Raw genomic sequence first — 17,441 nt, forward strand, 5'->3', positions numbered from 1 at the left:
ATTATTAGGGCTACCATAGGTTATAACTAAAAAGGATTTTTGGGATTAGCACAGGAAATCTTTAAGGGTTGTGGGGTGCGTGGGTTATTGTGGCTATCACAGGTAATAACTAATGGGGGTTATTGGTGCTACCACAGGTTATTAATAAAAAGGGTTATTGGTGCTACCACAGGTGATAACTAAGAGTGGGGTAGGGTTGTTGGTGCTACCACAGGATATAACTTGGGGGGGGGGGTTATTGGTGGTACCACAGTATATAACTTAGGAGGGGGGTTTATTGGTCTATTGGAGAAAATCAGTATAGTTTTAATATTTTCCATCCCAATCCTACTCAACGTCTTAGCCCTGTTTTCTCTTAAGGCATACCACGTTTCACACTCAACGCCAACCACTGGAAAAAAGATCCAGCCTTATGTAATAAAACTCCGTTGTAACGGGTTATGGTTTGTAGCCGTCTACTCAGTTTTCTCTGCCATTGTATTTGAATTATGGATTGTCCAGCTCATATTGTTATCTGGTGATGTTCACCGTAATCCTGGTCCCGATTCATTTTCATCATGTTCAACAGAATCCAGTTCAGATTTATAAAAACTCCTCTTGTCACAACATCACGTCTCATTTATCCATTACAATGTACAAAGCCTGCAAAACAAGGTTGATATACTTTTCTCTGAATTGAATGGATTTGATATTATAGCTTTTTCTAAAACATGGCTTAATGAATCAATCTCTTGCGAAGATATATCTTTCATTGGTTATCACACGGTCGAGAGACGTGATGGACCAGGCGACAGTCATGGTGGTGTTTGTGTATTTATCAAGGATAGTGTACACTTCACTCGCCGCCTAGACTTAGAAATCAATTGCCTGGAAAGCATATGGGTCAAAATTACTTTGAAAAGCCGTAAGCGTTTACTATTTGGGACATTTTACAGACCACCAAACTCATCTAGTGCGTATCGTGATTCTATAGAGGACTCTGTGGGACTTGCCATTGATACAGGAATCAGTGATGTAATAATAACTGGTGATTTTAATTACAACTCTAGCAACTCAAGTTCTTCCAGGCGTATTCAAACCTTATGTTCGGTCTATGGACTTTCGCAAGTTATAACCGAGCCGACCCACTTTACTGAAAATACCTCATCCACACTAGATCTGATCTTCGCTTCAAACATTAATAGCTTAATATCTTCGGGTGTTGGGGATCCTTTTCTCCCATCCAATATTCGGTACCATTGTCCTATATTTGGAATACTTAAATTCGCTAAGTGTAAGACAACCTCGTTTCTGAGGCAAGTATGGTATTACGACAGGGGTAACTACGAGGAACTACGAGGTCTTCTCGACAATACTGAATGGGACTCTCTTTCTGATGCAAATATTAATACATACACTAACAATGTAACTAACGCAATTTTGAATCACGCCAAAAGATGTATCCCAACTAAAACAGTCGTTATTCGACCAGACGACGTTCCCTGGATGACTTTGCATTTAAAAAATCTCATTCGCAAGCGTAAACGGTACTATAAAAATGCTAAGAGTCAAAACTCAACTCTACTTTGGGATAAGTTTCGAAGTTTTCGAAACTAAACCACTCTGGCCATTCGGAGTGCAAAGGAAACTTACTATTCTAATCTTTCGGAAAAGATTTGTTCTGGGTCTGTCCAATCTAAAGGCTGGTGGACGATTTTAAAGTCTTTTCTTAATCCTCAATCTAAGCCATGTATCAATGCAATTCAAGATCCCACTAACGGAGAACTGTGTCTAGATGACGCTGATAAAGCTGAACTGATCAATACACATTTTAGAAACCAATCTTTATTAAGACGATAGTGGTCATGTCATTCCGCCGGTAAACAATCGTTACGGTAATAATAATCTTGATAATATAACTTTGCTACCAAGTGATATCACCGACATTTTAACCTCCCTCCCCATAAACAAAGCCTCAGGTCCTGATGGAATAAGCAACCGAATACTAAAAGAATGCTCGTACTGTTTAGCTCGCCCGCTGTGTGCCCTTTTTAATACATCTCTTTCTACCGGTCAGTTTCCCAAGCAGTGGAAAGATGCCAATGTATGTGCAGTTCTCAAAAAGGGAGATCCGACACTTCCTGTAAACTATCGTCCTATTTCCCTACTAAATACAATGGAAAAAGTGTTCGAGCGGGCAGTATATAAACATTTTTTTAACCATCTTCGTGATATAAACTTTTTAACCTCGTTTCAGTCAGGCTTTCGGCCAGGTGACTCCACTGTTAATCAACTTACCTTCCTTTACAACACTTTTTGCAAGGCATTAGATGATGGCCTTGAAGTTCGAACATTATTTTTTTATATTAGCAAGGCGTTTGATAAAGTTTGGCGCAAGGGTTTGCTTGTGAAGCTTCAAGAAACAGGTGTCCATGGCAACTTACTATCATGGTTCCGTGACTATCTCAATAATCGTAGGCAACGCGTAGTTCTCCCTGGCCCCATGTCTAGTTGGGCCCAACTTGAGGCCGGTGTTCCGCAAGGTTCCATTCTAGGTCCCCTTTTATTTCTTATATTCATAAATGACATTGTTGTTAATATTGGTAGTAATATTAGGTTATTCGCAGACGATACCAGTCTGTACATTCTGGTTGATGAGCCCCTGAGGGCCACTGAAATAATCCAGAGGGATATTGATAGCATAAGTACCTGGGCTGATAAATGGTTAGTAACCTTTAACCCTGCAAAAACTATGTCAATTTTGTTTTCCCGAAAACGACAACCTTGTTTCTATGCCGAGTTAACTATGTTAATGTATGGTCAACAAATTTCAGAAACTAACTCGCACAAACATCTTGGTTTGGTCCTTTCCAGTGACTGTACATGGCACGAGCACTTTGAATACATTAAAAGTAAGGCCCTCAAACGCATATGCATCATGCGAAAGCTAAAATTCCATTTGGACAGAAAATGTCTAGAAATTATCTATTTTTCATACATTCGCCCAATTCTTGAATATGCTGATACAGTGTGGGATAATTGTACAGACTATGAAAAAAATGAAATGAGGCTGGTAGAATCGTCTGTGGGGCTACAAAGCTAGTATCTATTTCCGTTCTTCACAAGGAACTGAGCTGGCCTACTCTTTCAGAAAGACGACTCAATCACAAACTATGTCTCTTCTATAAAATGGACAACGGCCTTGTTTCTGAGTATTTATCATCCCTTACACCCCAAACTGTTGGTTCTCATAATTATCCACTACGCAATGCATCTAATACAAGAAGGGTTATGTCACGTACTAGTTCTTACTTTTCCTCTTTCCTTCCTTCTTCTGTACGTGCATGGAATGAACTTTCTCGGGATGTGCGGGACAGCCCTTCTATTGCTTCTTTCAAGAGATCTATTTCAAATCAATCTTCAGTCTGCCCTCCATACTATTACAACGGTAGCCGTCGCTTGCAGGTACTCCACGCTCGACTGCGTACTAGTTGTAGTGCCCTTAACTATCACCTCTTTTGCAAAAACATAATAATTTCTGCTCTATGCGAATGTGGTGAAGTTGAAAGTAGCACTCGCTTCTTTCTGCATTGTCCCTTGTATATGGATATTCGACAAACCTTAATTCCTGATATGTCTAGAATCACACGTGTTGACATTGATACCATTCTCAACGGTGATCCCACCCTTAACAACGAGAGCAACTCAAAAATCTTCAGTTTTGTTCATAACTTCTTACAAAACTCGAAACGCTTCTGATTATGCTATATTCCCAGACTTGACCCTTTCTACCAAACGGTACAGGTACCCAACTATCTTCAATCTAACTATCATCAAACTTACATATATATATATTCTCGCTCTGTCTACTTTTGTTTTCATCCATGCTCTCTTTTCTTCTTTTTGTTACCGAAATCATCATTTTTATACACTATTTCAAACGCTTTCTTTCGTTCTCTTAAGATAATATTCTGCATGTTTTCATTAACAACATATATACATGTAATTAAAATTGTCTAACCTTCTCATTACTCTGCATAACGTGTAACTTAATTCTCACGGAGAGAAACTTTATAAGCTATGCTTTCGTTTCAATCCGATTCAATATATTAATGCAAATACTTAAATTATATTTAACGTGTATTATATGTATATATAGATAAATAGATATGTTGAATAAAATATGTTTAAACCAACTAAGAGGGGGTATTGGTGCTACCACAGGTGATAACTAAGGGGGGTATTGGTGCTACCACAGGTGATAACAAAGGGGGATATTGGTGCTACCACAGGTGATAACTTAGGGGGGTTATTGGTGCTACCACAGGTGATAACTAAGGGGGGTATTGGTACTACCACAGGTGATAATTTATGGGGATATTGGTGCTACCACAGGTGATAACTAAGGGTGGGGGGGTTTTGGTGCTACCACCGGTAGTAACTAAGGGGGGTATTGGTGCTACCACAGGTTATAACTGGTGGGTATGGGTGCTACCACAGGTTATAACTAACAGGGGTTATTTGTCCTACCACAGGTGATAACTAAAGGGGGTTATTGGTGCTACCACAGGTGATCACAAAGGGGGTATAGGTGCTACCACAGATGATAACTAAGGGGGGTTATTGGGGCTACCACAGGTGATAACTAAGAGGGTAATAGGTGGTACCACAGGTTATAACTAATGGGGTTATTGGTGCCTCTACAGGTGATAAATTAGGGGTGTTATTGGTGCTACAACAGGTTATAACTAAGGGGGTAATTGGTGCTACCACAGGTGGAAACTAAGGGGTGTTATTGGTTCTACCACAGGTGATAACTTAGGGGGTTATTGGGGCTAGCACAGGTGATAACTAAGGGGGGGGGGGGTATTGTGGCTACCACAGGTGATAACTAAGGGGGTTATTGGTGCCTCGACAGGAGATAAATTAGACGGGTTATTGGTGCTACCACAGGTTATAACTATTGGTGCTACCACAGGTTGTAACTAAGGGTGCTACCACAGGTTATAACTAAGGGGGTTATAGGTGACGCGACAGGTGATAACTAAGGGGGTTATTGGTGCTACCACAGGTGATAACAAAGGGGGATATTGGTGCTACCACAGGTGATAACTTAGGGGGGTTATTGGTGCTACGACAGGTGATAACTAAGGGGGTTATTGGTGCTACCACAGGCGATAACTAAGGGGGTTATTGGTGCTACCACAGGAGATAACTAAGGGGGGTTATTGGTGCTACCACAGGTTGTAACTAAGGGGGTTATTGGTGCTACCACAGGCGATAACTAAGGGGGTTATTGGTGCTACCACAGGAGATAACTAAGGGGGGTTATTGGTGCTACCACAGGAGATAACTAAGGGGGGTTATTGGTGCTACCACAGGTTGTAACTAAGGGGGTTATTGGTGCTACCACAGGCGATAACTAAGGGGGTTATTGGTGCTACCACAGGAGATAACTAAGGGGGGTTATTGGTGCTACCACAGGCGATAACTAAGGGGGTTATTGGTGCTACCACAGGCGATAACTAAGGGGGTTATTGGTGCTACCACAGGCGATAACTAAGGGGGTTATTGGTGCTACCACAGGCGATAACTAAGGGGGGTTATTGGTGCTACCACAGGCGATAACTAAGGGGGTTATTGGTGCTACCACAGGAGATAACTAAGGGGGTTATTGGTGCTACCACAGGCGATAACTAAGGGGGGTTATTGGTGCTACCACAGGTTGTAACTAAGGGTGTTACCACAGGCAATAACTAAGGGGGTTATTGGTGCTACCACAGGCAATAACTAAGGGGGTTATTGGTGCTACCACAGGTTGTAACTTAGCGTGCTACCACAGGCAATAACTAAAGGGGTTATTGGTGCTACCACAGGTGGAAACTAAGGGGTGTTATTGGTTCTACCACAGGTGATAACTTAGGGGGTTATTGGGGCTAGCACAGGTGATAACTAAGGGGGGGGGGGTATTGTGGCTACCACAGGTGATAACTAAGGGGGTTATTGGTGCCTCGACAGGAGATAAATTAGACGGGTTATTGGTGCTACCACAGGTTATAACTATTGGTGCTACCACAGGTTGTAACTAAGGGTGCTACCACAGGTTATAACTAAGGGGGTTATAGGTGACGCGACAGGTGATAACTAAGGGGGTTATTGGTGCTACCACAGGTGATAACAAAGGGGGATATTGGTGCTACCACAGGTGATAACTTAGGGGGGTTATTGGTGCTACGACAGGTGATAACTAAGGGGGTTATTGGTGCTACCACAGGCGATAACTAAGGGGGTTATTGGTGCTACCACAGGAGATAACTAAGGGGGGTTATTGGTGCTACCACAGGTTGTAACTAAGGGGGTTATTGGTGCTACCACAGGCGATAACTAAGGGGGTTATTGGTGCTACCACAGGAGATAACTAAGGGGGGTTATTGGTGCTACCACAGGAGATAACTAAGGGGGGTTATTGGTGCTACCACAGGTTGTAACTAAGGGGGTTATTGGTGCTACCACAGGCGATAACTAAGGGGGTTATTGGTGCTACCACAGGAGATAACTAAGGGGGGTTATTGGTGCTACCACAGGCGATAACTAAGGGGGTTATTGGTGCTACCACAGGCGATAACTAAGGGGGTTATTGGTGCTACCACAGGCGATAACTAAGGGGGTTATTGGTGCTACCACAGGCGATAACTAAGGGGGGTTATTGGTGCTACCACAGGCGATAACTAAGGGGGTTATTGGTGCTACCACAGGAGATAACTAAGGGGGTTATTGGTGCTACCACAGGCGATAACTAAGGGTGGTTATTGGTGCTACCACAGGTTGTAACTAAGGGTGTTACCACAGGCAATAACTAAGGGGGTTATTGGTGCTACCACAGGCAATAACTAAGGGGGTTATTGGTGCTACCACAGGTTGTAACTTAGCGTGCTACCACAGGCAATAACTAAAGGGGTTATTGGTGCTACCACAGGTGATAACTAAGGGAGTTATAGGTGCTACCACAGGCGATAACTAAGGGGGTTATTGGTGCTACCACAGGTTATAACTAAGGGAGTTATTGGTGCTACCACAAGTGATAACTAAGGGGGTAATAGGTGGTACCGCAGGTTATAACTAATGGGGTTATTGGTGCCTCTTCAGGTGATAAATTAGGGGTGTTATTGGTGCTACCACAGGTTATAACTAAGGGGGTAATTGGTGCTACCACAGGTGATAAATTAGGGGTGTTATTGGTGCTACAACAGGTGATAACTTAGGGTGTTATTGGGGCTAGCACAGGTGATAACTAAGGGGGGGGGGGTATTGTGGCTACCACAGGAGATAACTAAGGGGGGGGGGTATTGTGGCTACCACAGGTGATAACTAAGGGGGTTATTGGTGCCTCGACAGGAGATAAATTAGACGGCTTATTGGTGCTACCACAGGTTATAACTATTGGTGCTACCACAGGTTGTAACTAAGGGTGCTACCACAGGTTATAACTAAGGGGTTATAGGTGCCGCGACAGGTGATAACTAAGGGGGTTATTGGTGTTACCACAGGTGATAACTAAGGGAGTTATTGGTGCTACCACAGGCAATAACTAAGGGGATTATTGGTGCTACCACAGGTTGTAACTAAGGGTGCTACCACAGGCAATAACTAAGGGGGTTATTGGTGCTACCACAGGTGATAACTAAGGGGTTTTAGGTGCTACCACAGGTGATAACTAAGGTGGGTTATTGTGGCTACTACAGGTGATAACTAAGGGGGATTAGCAGGGCTACCACAGGTGATATAAAAAGGGGGTGTTGGTGCTACCACAGGTTATTGGTGCTATCACAGGTTATAACTTACTTGGGTTATTTGTGCTACCAGTGTTTGACACTAAGACTTTAGAGAAGTCCAGCGAGTTCCTTAATTCTGAGATCAAGGAGTTCAGCAAAAAAGAAGGAATCAAGAATCAAAATAGACTTTTTTCAGTTTAATGACTGTTTATTCATGAGTTCACAGAGGATTTGGTATTGCCTTTTCTTTAGGGCAATGATATCTTGCAAATTAAAGTTCTCTTTTATTGTTTTATACAAAATACATGAACATGACAGAATCTTTTTGCCTAGATTTAAATATACAGTAAAACTGCATTCGCTTGAGGACACCGATGTCCGAGCTGAAACCTCGAGGGAACCGATGTTCGAACGACCAGGGTGTCAATTTTCCAGTCTGTTATGAAATATCTTTCAGTGTATTTAAGTTTTAAGTTGTCAAACCGACTGTTTACTATGACACCGATTAAGTATTGCAATGTGGAAATTGCTCATCTGTTCAAAGGCTGTCGTATACTAAATGTAAAAAAACAAAACAATTATAAATGAATAAATATTTGTCTCCCCCATTCATTGGGAGACATATTGTTTTTGCCCTGTCCGTCAGTCAGTCTGTCACACTAGAACGCTTAGACCCAGGAACTTCATACTTGGTATGCTGGTTGGTCATGACTAGAAGATGACACTTATTGATTTTGTGATCAGTAGGTCAAAGGTCAAGGTCGCGGTAAACTTGAGGTGAAAAAACGGTTTTCGTTCAATAACTAAAGATCCTTTGGGTCCAGGAACTTCATACTTAGTATGCTAGTTGTTCATGACTAGTAGATGACCCCTATTTTTTTAAAATCAAAAGGTCAAAGGTCAAGGTCACGGTTACCTTCAGGTTAAAAACAATATGTTGGCGGTGACCTTAAGCTTAAAAATGGTTTCTGCTCAATAACTGAAGAAAGCTTGTACCCAGGAACTTCATACTTGGTATGCTAGTTGATGATGACTAGTAGATGACTCCTATTGATTTTGCGATAACCAAAAAGCATTGTGAGTGCTTCACCAGTTAATAAATGATTAGGGCTGAATGACTATAGTTAGGGTTGACATATTTTGACCAAACTTGGTATATAGGAAGAGTTTATGGAGACCTTTTCATGGATTGCGTTTGGACCTGTAGGGTCATGATCACTGTGACTAAAAATAGAAAATCAGCTGGTACTGAATAACTTAAATCTGGGGTGACATATTGTGACCAAACTTGGTATATAGGAAAAGTTTATGGAGATCTTTCATAGAGTTGCATTTGGGGCACCTAGGGTTAAGGTCAAGGTCACAGTTACTAATTAATAAAAAAATAACAGTTTAAACTGAATCTCACAACGGAGGATGAAGTACTTCTGTCAATCATTGAAAACCTGGTTTCGTCGCATTGCGGTGTTTTTTGATAACTTATTTTTATGGCTTTTGACAGGCACATATTACATCATTTATTTTTATTCATTTTTAAGACAAAGTAGCATATAGTTGAGCACACTGTTCTACAACAGCTCTTGTTTTTATTCCCAGAAACTTGAACATTCAATTAATCATTAACACAGATTGCATTGATATGCCATTATATTTTTATTTTATACTTGACTAAATGAACAACTGCAGTTGACAATATCATTTTTGTGATGTTACATTGTGAATAAAGCTGAAGTCACCAGCCAGGGTTCATACAAATACATTAATTTCCAGAAGTTAATCGGATATTTGATTGAGTTAAAATGTGAATATGTGAATGTAAGTTAATTTCATAGTGCAACAAAACTACCAATATTGGCCTTATAAGTACCAATGACAAAGGTTCAGCCTGGAGTCTGTCCTTGTAAAGATCTTTATCTAAAATTGAAATTATCTTTCAGTCATATATTTGTTATTGTGATGTTTATTTGCAAAATCTGAACTTAAGCAAGTATTTAAGTTGGAAAAACAGTTGAGGAAATTATACAAATTAACTTATTGTCAACTGGCAAGTTTCTACAGATTGAAGATTTTTAAAGTTCTGACAAATATCATTTATTGATACGGGCCAAGCTTGTCAGGTCGTAGATTTTGGAGCCTCTAGTGTTTTTTTATCAAAGTTATGGAGGCCCCTAAGTTTGGAAGTTAATAGTGTTGTAAAATGTACATTTGTCTTTTTCAGAGCTGCACAACCGTTCTGTGCGATTCAACAACCTGATGGAAGTACGTCAGCTCACAGGTGTGTGTGTGCGTGTGTGTGTGTGTGCGTGCGTGCGTGCGTGTGTGTAACCCCAAAATATTTAAATCATATTAAGGTACTTTGCTGTTCAGAAAATTTGTAAAAATCTAGGTTTATTATGCTTCCTTTGATCCCAGTGACTTTTATTGCAGGGTATGGTTTAAGGATTTTACTACACGATAAGATTAATAAGTTGACATGTTACCTAAGTTATAAACTTGCTTGCTTCCAATGGTTTGAATCCTGCACCACACCAAGTGCATTTGCCCAAAGATTAGACTATGGTGGAAGGTGGGTTGTCCAGCATTGCGTGCATATATTTGTTATGTAGCATTGTTCTGCTCTACATGGTGTGTTCAAAAATTTGTGTCTCTGGGGTCATAATTGGTACTTACCCGGGGGTCACTTATTTACCATAGACTTATATAAGGAAAATATTTAAGAATCTTTCTCTACAACCATGATGCCCAGAGCTGAGATATTCAGCTTCAAGCTTTGTCTAGTGGTCCCCTACCATCTTTCTTTATATAACCTTCTTTCCCTCGCTATCATCACTTTCCTTAGTAACCAATGGCATCCTTGGTATGCAACTATCTGTCTTTAAGCAACCAATAACTTATTAAGCATGTTTCGTCTTTGTCTTAGTTACCTTCCTTGCTAATAGCTTGCTTCCCTAGGCAATCATTAACTTTATAAGCTACCAAGTACTCTGGTAAGTGAACTAGGGCCATTTTGGCCCTCTTATTTAATGTTATAATATGATAGTTGTATTAGTGAGCTGTTTCAAGAATCGGTCTAATGCAGACACACTAAAAATGAATTACTGTGAAATCATTAATGTTCGTGGGGCATTAATGTTCGTGGTTTTGGTGGGTTGGGTGATCCACGAATTCAAGATAAAAACCCTTTATTCACTTTTTCAATTGCCATGTTATGCACATAGTCTAGTTTATTCGTTACAGAGCCCGCAATATATGGTGTAAATATCCGTCTCACTGTATATCTTACTATCATTGTTTTGTTAATGTTTTATATCAGCCTTTAACAAATAATAAACCAAATCATTTTAATGTGTTTTTTTTAACCAAATGACTGAAGCACGTGCCTAAACATGTGCTGTTCATTAAAATCTCCAGTTTACAGGATGTGAGTATTGAGTGTCGGTTCTCGATTTTTTTCTCTAATAAAATAATTAATCAATTCCATTGGAGGTTACTGAGCACCCAACGTGACAATGTACAAAACAACGTGTTCAATATACTTATTAAACAAAAACGTGTGAATAAATATTGAAATGAGATGATATTCAAAAGTGATTGAATTTGCAATATAAGGAATTGTTTACTCAAAAATACGGATCTTTTCTGTGTTTTCACAGTTTGCAAAATCCTTAATTGGCATTCAATGGCTTCACCTATCTGTATTTATGATCAGAGTAAATCTTCTTTTATGACCTTAATTTCCAATTAAATAGATAATTGACATGGGTATACGCACTAATTAATTGGCATGTCGTACCACTTTTGCGAGTGTCATGAACCGAGTGAGGTGGAAGACCGAAATCATGGACCAGCGCATGGCGATAATGCAGATGATCTAGAACGATCGCAGTTTCGATTTATTTTTTCAAAAATGAAAAACCACAAATTCAAGTACCCACGAAATTGTATTTTTTCAGCAAACCACGAAATTTCATGCCAACGAATATAAATGATTTCACAGTATACGGCTTTTTGTTAAAATATACATATTATATGATTGCAGGGTTTGCAAGGATTTATCAAGAATAACATGAGCTCTCTTTCATATTGATGTACATAATTATATTGTATGTATTCCTTTTCTTTTTTTAGAACTTTGCTCAAGTTATTCTTTCTTTGAAAATAATTGAGTGATGATTAAACTACAACAAAATGCAAATAAGTTGTTTAGAAATACCATATAATTTTATTTTATTGATGTTTATAAGAATATTTCAATAACTTGCACTTAATCAAAAGTCTGTCAAATTTAAAATTATCTCTCCACACTAAAAAAAAAATGTCTTAAAATCTGACCTTGTTATTGATACAATATTTTGGATAGCTATCAAGCAATACTTTCTTTTCATTTTAAATTAGCATAACATGTTAAAATACAGAAAAATAGTAAAATAAGTATTTAGTTCTCACCAGCACGACTTCAAACTTCAGACCTCATGAATGTTGAAAAGAACTTACTTCTTTGCTATTGAAGAAGTATTAAATCAAGTGAATTGCTCATAAATACCGTATTTTCTCGAATATAAGACATGGAAATTTGGTCCTGATTTTGAACCTTAAAGTAGGGGAGCCCATCTTATAGGCGAGTCCTATAGGCGAATCTATAAGAATTTCATAAAGAATAGTCATAATCAGGAATATTCAACATAAGATATTCAACTGACTGATTTATTGTCTGTGGATGACACCCCAATAAAAGTGACACGATCACACCCATCGGATTAAGGCGACCATAGATCTGCTTTGTTTCGCTACGATGAACACTCGATATAACACATGTTATCGGTTCAAACACGTTGTTTTTCACAGGAGACTTATTTTGTTACCTTTTTTTTAAAATGCATTGTTATTTTTTCTATGTCGTAAATAAAACTTACTTTTTCCTTACTATAAGGCTTTTCATATATCATGCACATGCATGTAACTAGCAGATTTCAATACATATTTCATCAATCGTTACATTAATTTATCCGCAGTCATCAATGGTTATTTATTACTCAAAATTTAAGTCCCATCAACTGCAATCCAAACAAACACTTGTGAAAATATAACTCATTAACACATGTAATGGAATTTGTTCTGTTTGTCGGCTGCAGATCAAACAGTACAATTTGTGATGTCACATCACAGCTGTGTAAAGATCAAAGATGCACTGCAATGGTTTGTATTTAAATAGGTCAATCAAATACCTTATGAACCCACTTAAATCCCAAAAATTGGGTCTAGGCTGGTTCAAACATACCATACCATCGGAAAATAGAAATCAATAATCCCAAGCAAATGAACAAATTTCGTTGATATTTGACTGTTAAGGTTGAACATTATCACAGACTTGGAGAATTTCAAGTGCTGGATTTGCTTTAAAAATCTACCCCGTCTTTTAAACGAGTCAAGACAAAAACACAAGATTTCATGGGCAAAGTAGGGGTGTCGCCTTATAGTCGGGAAAATACAATATCGCATGGACAAAAAGAAAGAAGGAACTTATTCTTCACTTAAGATTGTCAAGAAATGCAAATAAATCAGTTGCAAAATCCCTTCCATTTGCTAATGTTTGCCACTGGATATATGTGTGTAATATGGTACATTATGTTGAGTTAAAGTTTTAAACATTCTTTTTGAAGTGGTTGAGGAATTAATTTGTTTTTACCTTACATGATGTACCTAATAATCATTAGATCAACTGTCTTTGTTTTTCATTATCTTATTTTTATCTATATTTTGAGAGCAAAATGAAACTACTTCAACAACAAATTAAAACAAGTACATATATGAAAAATCCCCTTTCAATTGTTTTTGAAGTATGTCTTATCGTGTAGGGTGAAAATGCAACATTAAAGTATTACTTTTTCAATCTTAGGCTATGTGTGCATCATCAGCAAAATTTAGAGTAGACAAAAACTTTATGACCAAGTGACAGTGTATGTGGTCATAATATCTCGGTCAATTAAGATTATTGGGTAAATTGTACAGTAATTCAAGAGTTATGCCCCATTCACATTAAAAATGGTATGTTTATGCTTTTGTGCAGACATTAACTGAAATGGTATTAGCTCTGTGAGATTGGGTTTCCATCTATGTCTGATGGAAACAGTGCATATACATAATTTTCAATGTTAGATGCACAAGGTTCATGATCATACTTACGGATCTTATAAAATATATCTGTTGATTAACTCATATGTAAGTCTTCGGCAATAAGCTGTGACCATTGGTTAATAAAAAGATATTTGGATAAATATTGGCCTCCCTTCCCTACATTTGCCATGAACTGCACATGGAAAATGGGTGGCAGTTGGTGGAGTATTTAAACGGGTGGCACTTGGTGTAAAACATTTATTATGAAAAACAGAACAAAGTGGGAATTTGATCTAATTTTCACCATTTTCCACCTTTTTTCACCAAATGCCACCTCAACCGTTTTCCACCTAATGCCATGTGGTAATTTTTAGCTCAACTATTCGAAGAATAAAGAGGGCAATACTACTCGCCCCAGCGTCGGCGTCTGGTTAAAGTTTAAAGGCAAGTTGGGATTTTCACATATAAGTCCAATACCCTTCATTCAATATACTTACGGTAATATTTCACACAGTTGTTCAGGGCCATTACATAATGAGGTTAGATAACTCCATATTATCCTTTTTACAAATTATGGCCCCTGATTGACTATGGAACTTAGGTTAAAGTTTTAGGGCACTGGTTGGGATATTTATGAATAACTTCTGTACCCTTAGTTCAATTGACTTAATACTTCACACAGTTTTTTAGGGACCATCACACAATGAGGTTACATAACTCCATATTATCCTTAATACAATTTATGGCCCCTGATTGACTTAGGTTAAAGTTTTAGGGCAGGTTAAAGTTTTAGGGCAAGTTGGGATTTTCACTTATAAGTCTAATACCCTTTATTCAATTGACTTAATACTTCACACATGAGGTAACATAACTCCATATTATCCTTGATACAAGTTATGGCCCCTGATTGACTTAGGTTAAAGTTTTAGGGCAGGTTAAAGTTTTAGGGCAAGTTGGGATTTTAATAAAAAAACACTTCTATACCCTTCACTCAATGCACTTAATACTTTGCAGAATTATTGTCCCCATCTTACAACAAGGAACATAACTCCATTTTAACCCTTAATACAAATTATGGCCCTTGAATGTTTTTTTTTTTCAATTTTTCTTTTAATATCTTTTGAAAGGCACATTTTTATATTCTTAACCACATTTTCATAATGGGAAAACAAGTTATTTGAATGACTTGCGTCATTGTTCGGGTGGGCTGGTAGGAGGGCAGGGTCAAAGTCACATTATGTATCGAATAATTTTAGCAAGGTGTGACATAAATATACCAAACTTGGTATATAAGAAGTGTTTATGGAGACCTTTTATGAGAATGTGTTTGAAGCCCCTAGGATCAAGGTCAAGGTTACTGTTGCTAAAAATAGAAATAATAACTCTAGTAAAGGTTGACATAGTGTGGCCAAACTTGGTATATAGGACAAGTTTATGCAGAGCTTTCATGGATTGCCTTTCGGCCCCCTAGGGTCAAAGTCACTGTTACTAAAAATAGATTACTGTTTCAGTTATGGTTGACATACTGGGACCAAACTTGATATGTAGGAAGAGTTTATGGAGGACTTCCATGGGATTGTGTTTGGGGCCCATAAAATCAAGGTCACTATTACTAAAAATAGAAGAAAGCAGTTGAAACTGAATCTCTTCTGCCAATCATTATAACCCTTTAGCACATAGACAAGTGGCCAGATTACACCTCCCAGTCAATAGCCATCTTACTGATAAGCAGTCCTTATCTGTATAGGTACTTTTCTGGATATTTGAAAATGAGAAAATGAATACAGCAGTATGACCTTAAAATCAATGTTACTCCAAATAATTGTGTCCAAATCTTTTTTATGTGAATACATTTTTTATAGATAATTAAATTATCTAATAAATGGTGTCAATGATGAAATATTACATTATTTTATTTCAGCTGTGAATGTATTTTCAAGATGGAATTGTAACATTTCTTTGAAATGTCATAATTGCATTAAATCAAAGGGTAATAAAATGCTGGGATCGATCTAATTTTTATTATGCCCCCGAAGGTGGGCATATTAAAATCGCACCGTCCGTCCGTCCGTCCGTCCGTCCGTCCGTCCGTCCGTCCGTCCGTCCGTCCGTCCGGCTCTGTAACTTTCCCTTGTATGGACAGATTTTAAAATAACTTGCCACATGTGTTCCACATACCAAGACGACATGTGGCGTGCAAGACTCGTGTCCCTACCTCAAAGGTCAAGGACACACTTAGTGTTTATTCACAATGGAGTGCTGCATATAAGGACATAGAGTATAGGTTGTCGTGTCCGGGCTGTAACTTTCTCTTGTATGGACAGATTTTAAAATCACTTGCCACATGTGTACCACATACCAAGACGACGTGTCGCGTGCAAGACCCATGTCCCTACCTCAAAGGTCAAGGTCACACTTAGTGTTTATTCACAATGGAGTGCTGCATATAAGGATATAGAGTACAGGTTGTCGTGTCCGGGCTGTAACTTTCCCTTGTATGGACAGATTTTAAAATAACTTGCCACATGTGTTCCACATACCAAGACGACGTGTCGCGTGTAAGACCCGTGTCCCTACCTCAAAGGTCAAGGTCACACTTAGTGTTTATTCACAATGGAGTGCTGCATATAATGACATAGAGTATAGGTTGTCGTGTCCGGGCTGTAACTTTCTCTTGTATGGACAGATTTTAAAATAACTTGCCACATGTGTTCCACATACCAAGATGACGTGTCGTGTGCAAGACCCGTGTCCCTACCTCAAAGGTCAAGGTCACACTTAGTGTTTATTTACAATGGAGTGCTGCATATAAGGACATAGAGTATAGGTTGTCGTGTCCGGGCTGTAACTTTCCCTTGTATGGACAGATTTTAAAATCACTTGCCAAATGTGTTCCACATATCAAGACGACGTGTCGCGTGTAAGACCCGTGTCCCTGCCTCAAAGGTCAAGGTCACACTTAGAGTTTATTTACAATGGAGTGCTGCATATAACGACATAGAGTATAGGTTGTCGTGTCCGGGCTGTAACTTTCCCTTGTATGGACAGATTTTAAAATAACTTGCCACATGTGTTCCACATACCAAGACGACGTGTCGCCTGCAAGACCCGTGCCCCTACCTCAAAGGTCAAGGTCACACTTAGTGTTTATTCACAATGGAGTGCTGCATATAAGGACATAGAGTATAGGTTGTCGTGTCCGGGCTGTAACTTTCTCTTGTATGGACAGATTTTAAAATAACTTGCCACATGTGTTCCACATACCAAGACGACGTGTCGTGTGTAAGACCCGTGTCCCTGCCTCAAAGGTCAAGGTCACACATAGTGTTTATTCACAATGGAGTGCTGCATATAAGGACATAGAGTATAGGATGTCGTGTCCGGGCTGTAACTTTCCCTTGTATGGACAGATTTTAAAAAAACTTGACACATGTGTTCCACATACCAAGACGACGTGTCGCATGCAAGACCCGTGTCCCTACCTCAAAGGTCAAGGTCACACTTAGTGTTTATTCACAATGGAGTGCTGCATATAAGGACATAGAGTATAGGTTGTCGTGTCAGGGCTGTTACTTT

General features: G+C 38.9%; 1 protein-coding gene across 3 annotated transcripts in view; it reads left to right on the forward strand.

The window, feature by feature from the left end:
- LOC128230147 (solute carrier family 35 member F5-like) overlaps positions 1 to 17,441 on the forward strand; it is an 84,084-nt gene that overhangs the window by 41,359 nt on the left and 25,284 nt on the right. For all 3 annotated transcript variants that reach the window (XM_052942191.1, XM_052942207.1, XM_052942199.1), the window contains exon 6: positions 9,970 to 10,026. In XM_052942191.1, coding sequence (XP_052798151.1) covers positions 9,970 to 10,026 — 57 coding nt within the window. The remainder of the gene's footprint in view (positions 1 to 9,969; positions 10,027 to 17,441) is intronic.

This window comes from Mya arenaria, chromosome 1 (assembly GCF_026914265.1).
Source record: "Mya arenaria isolate MELC-2E11 chromosome 1, ASM2691426v1".
NCBI lineage: Eukaryota > Metazoa > Mollusca > Bivalvia > Myida > Myidae > Mya > Mya arenaria.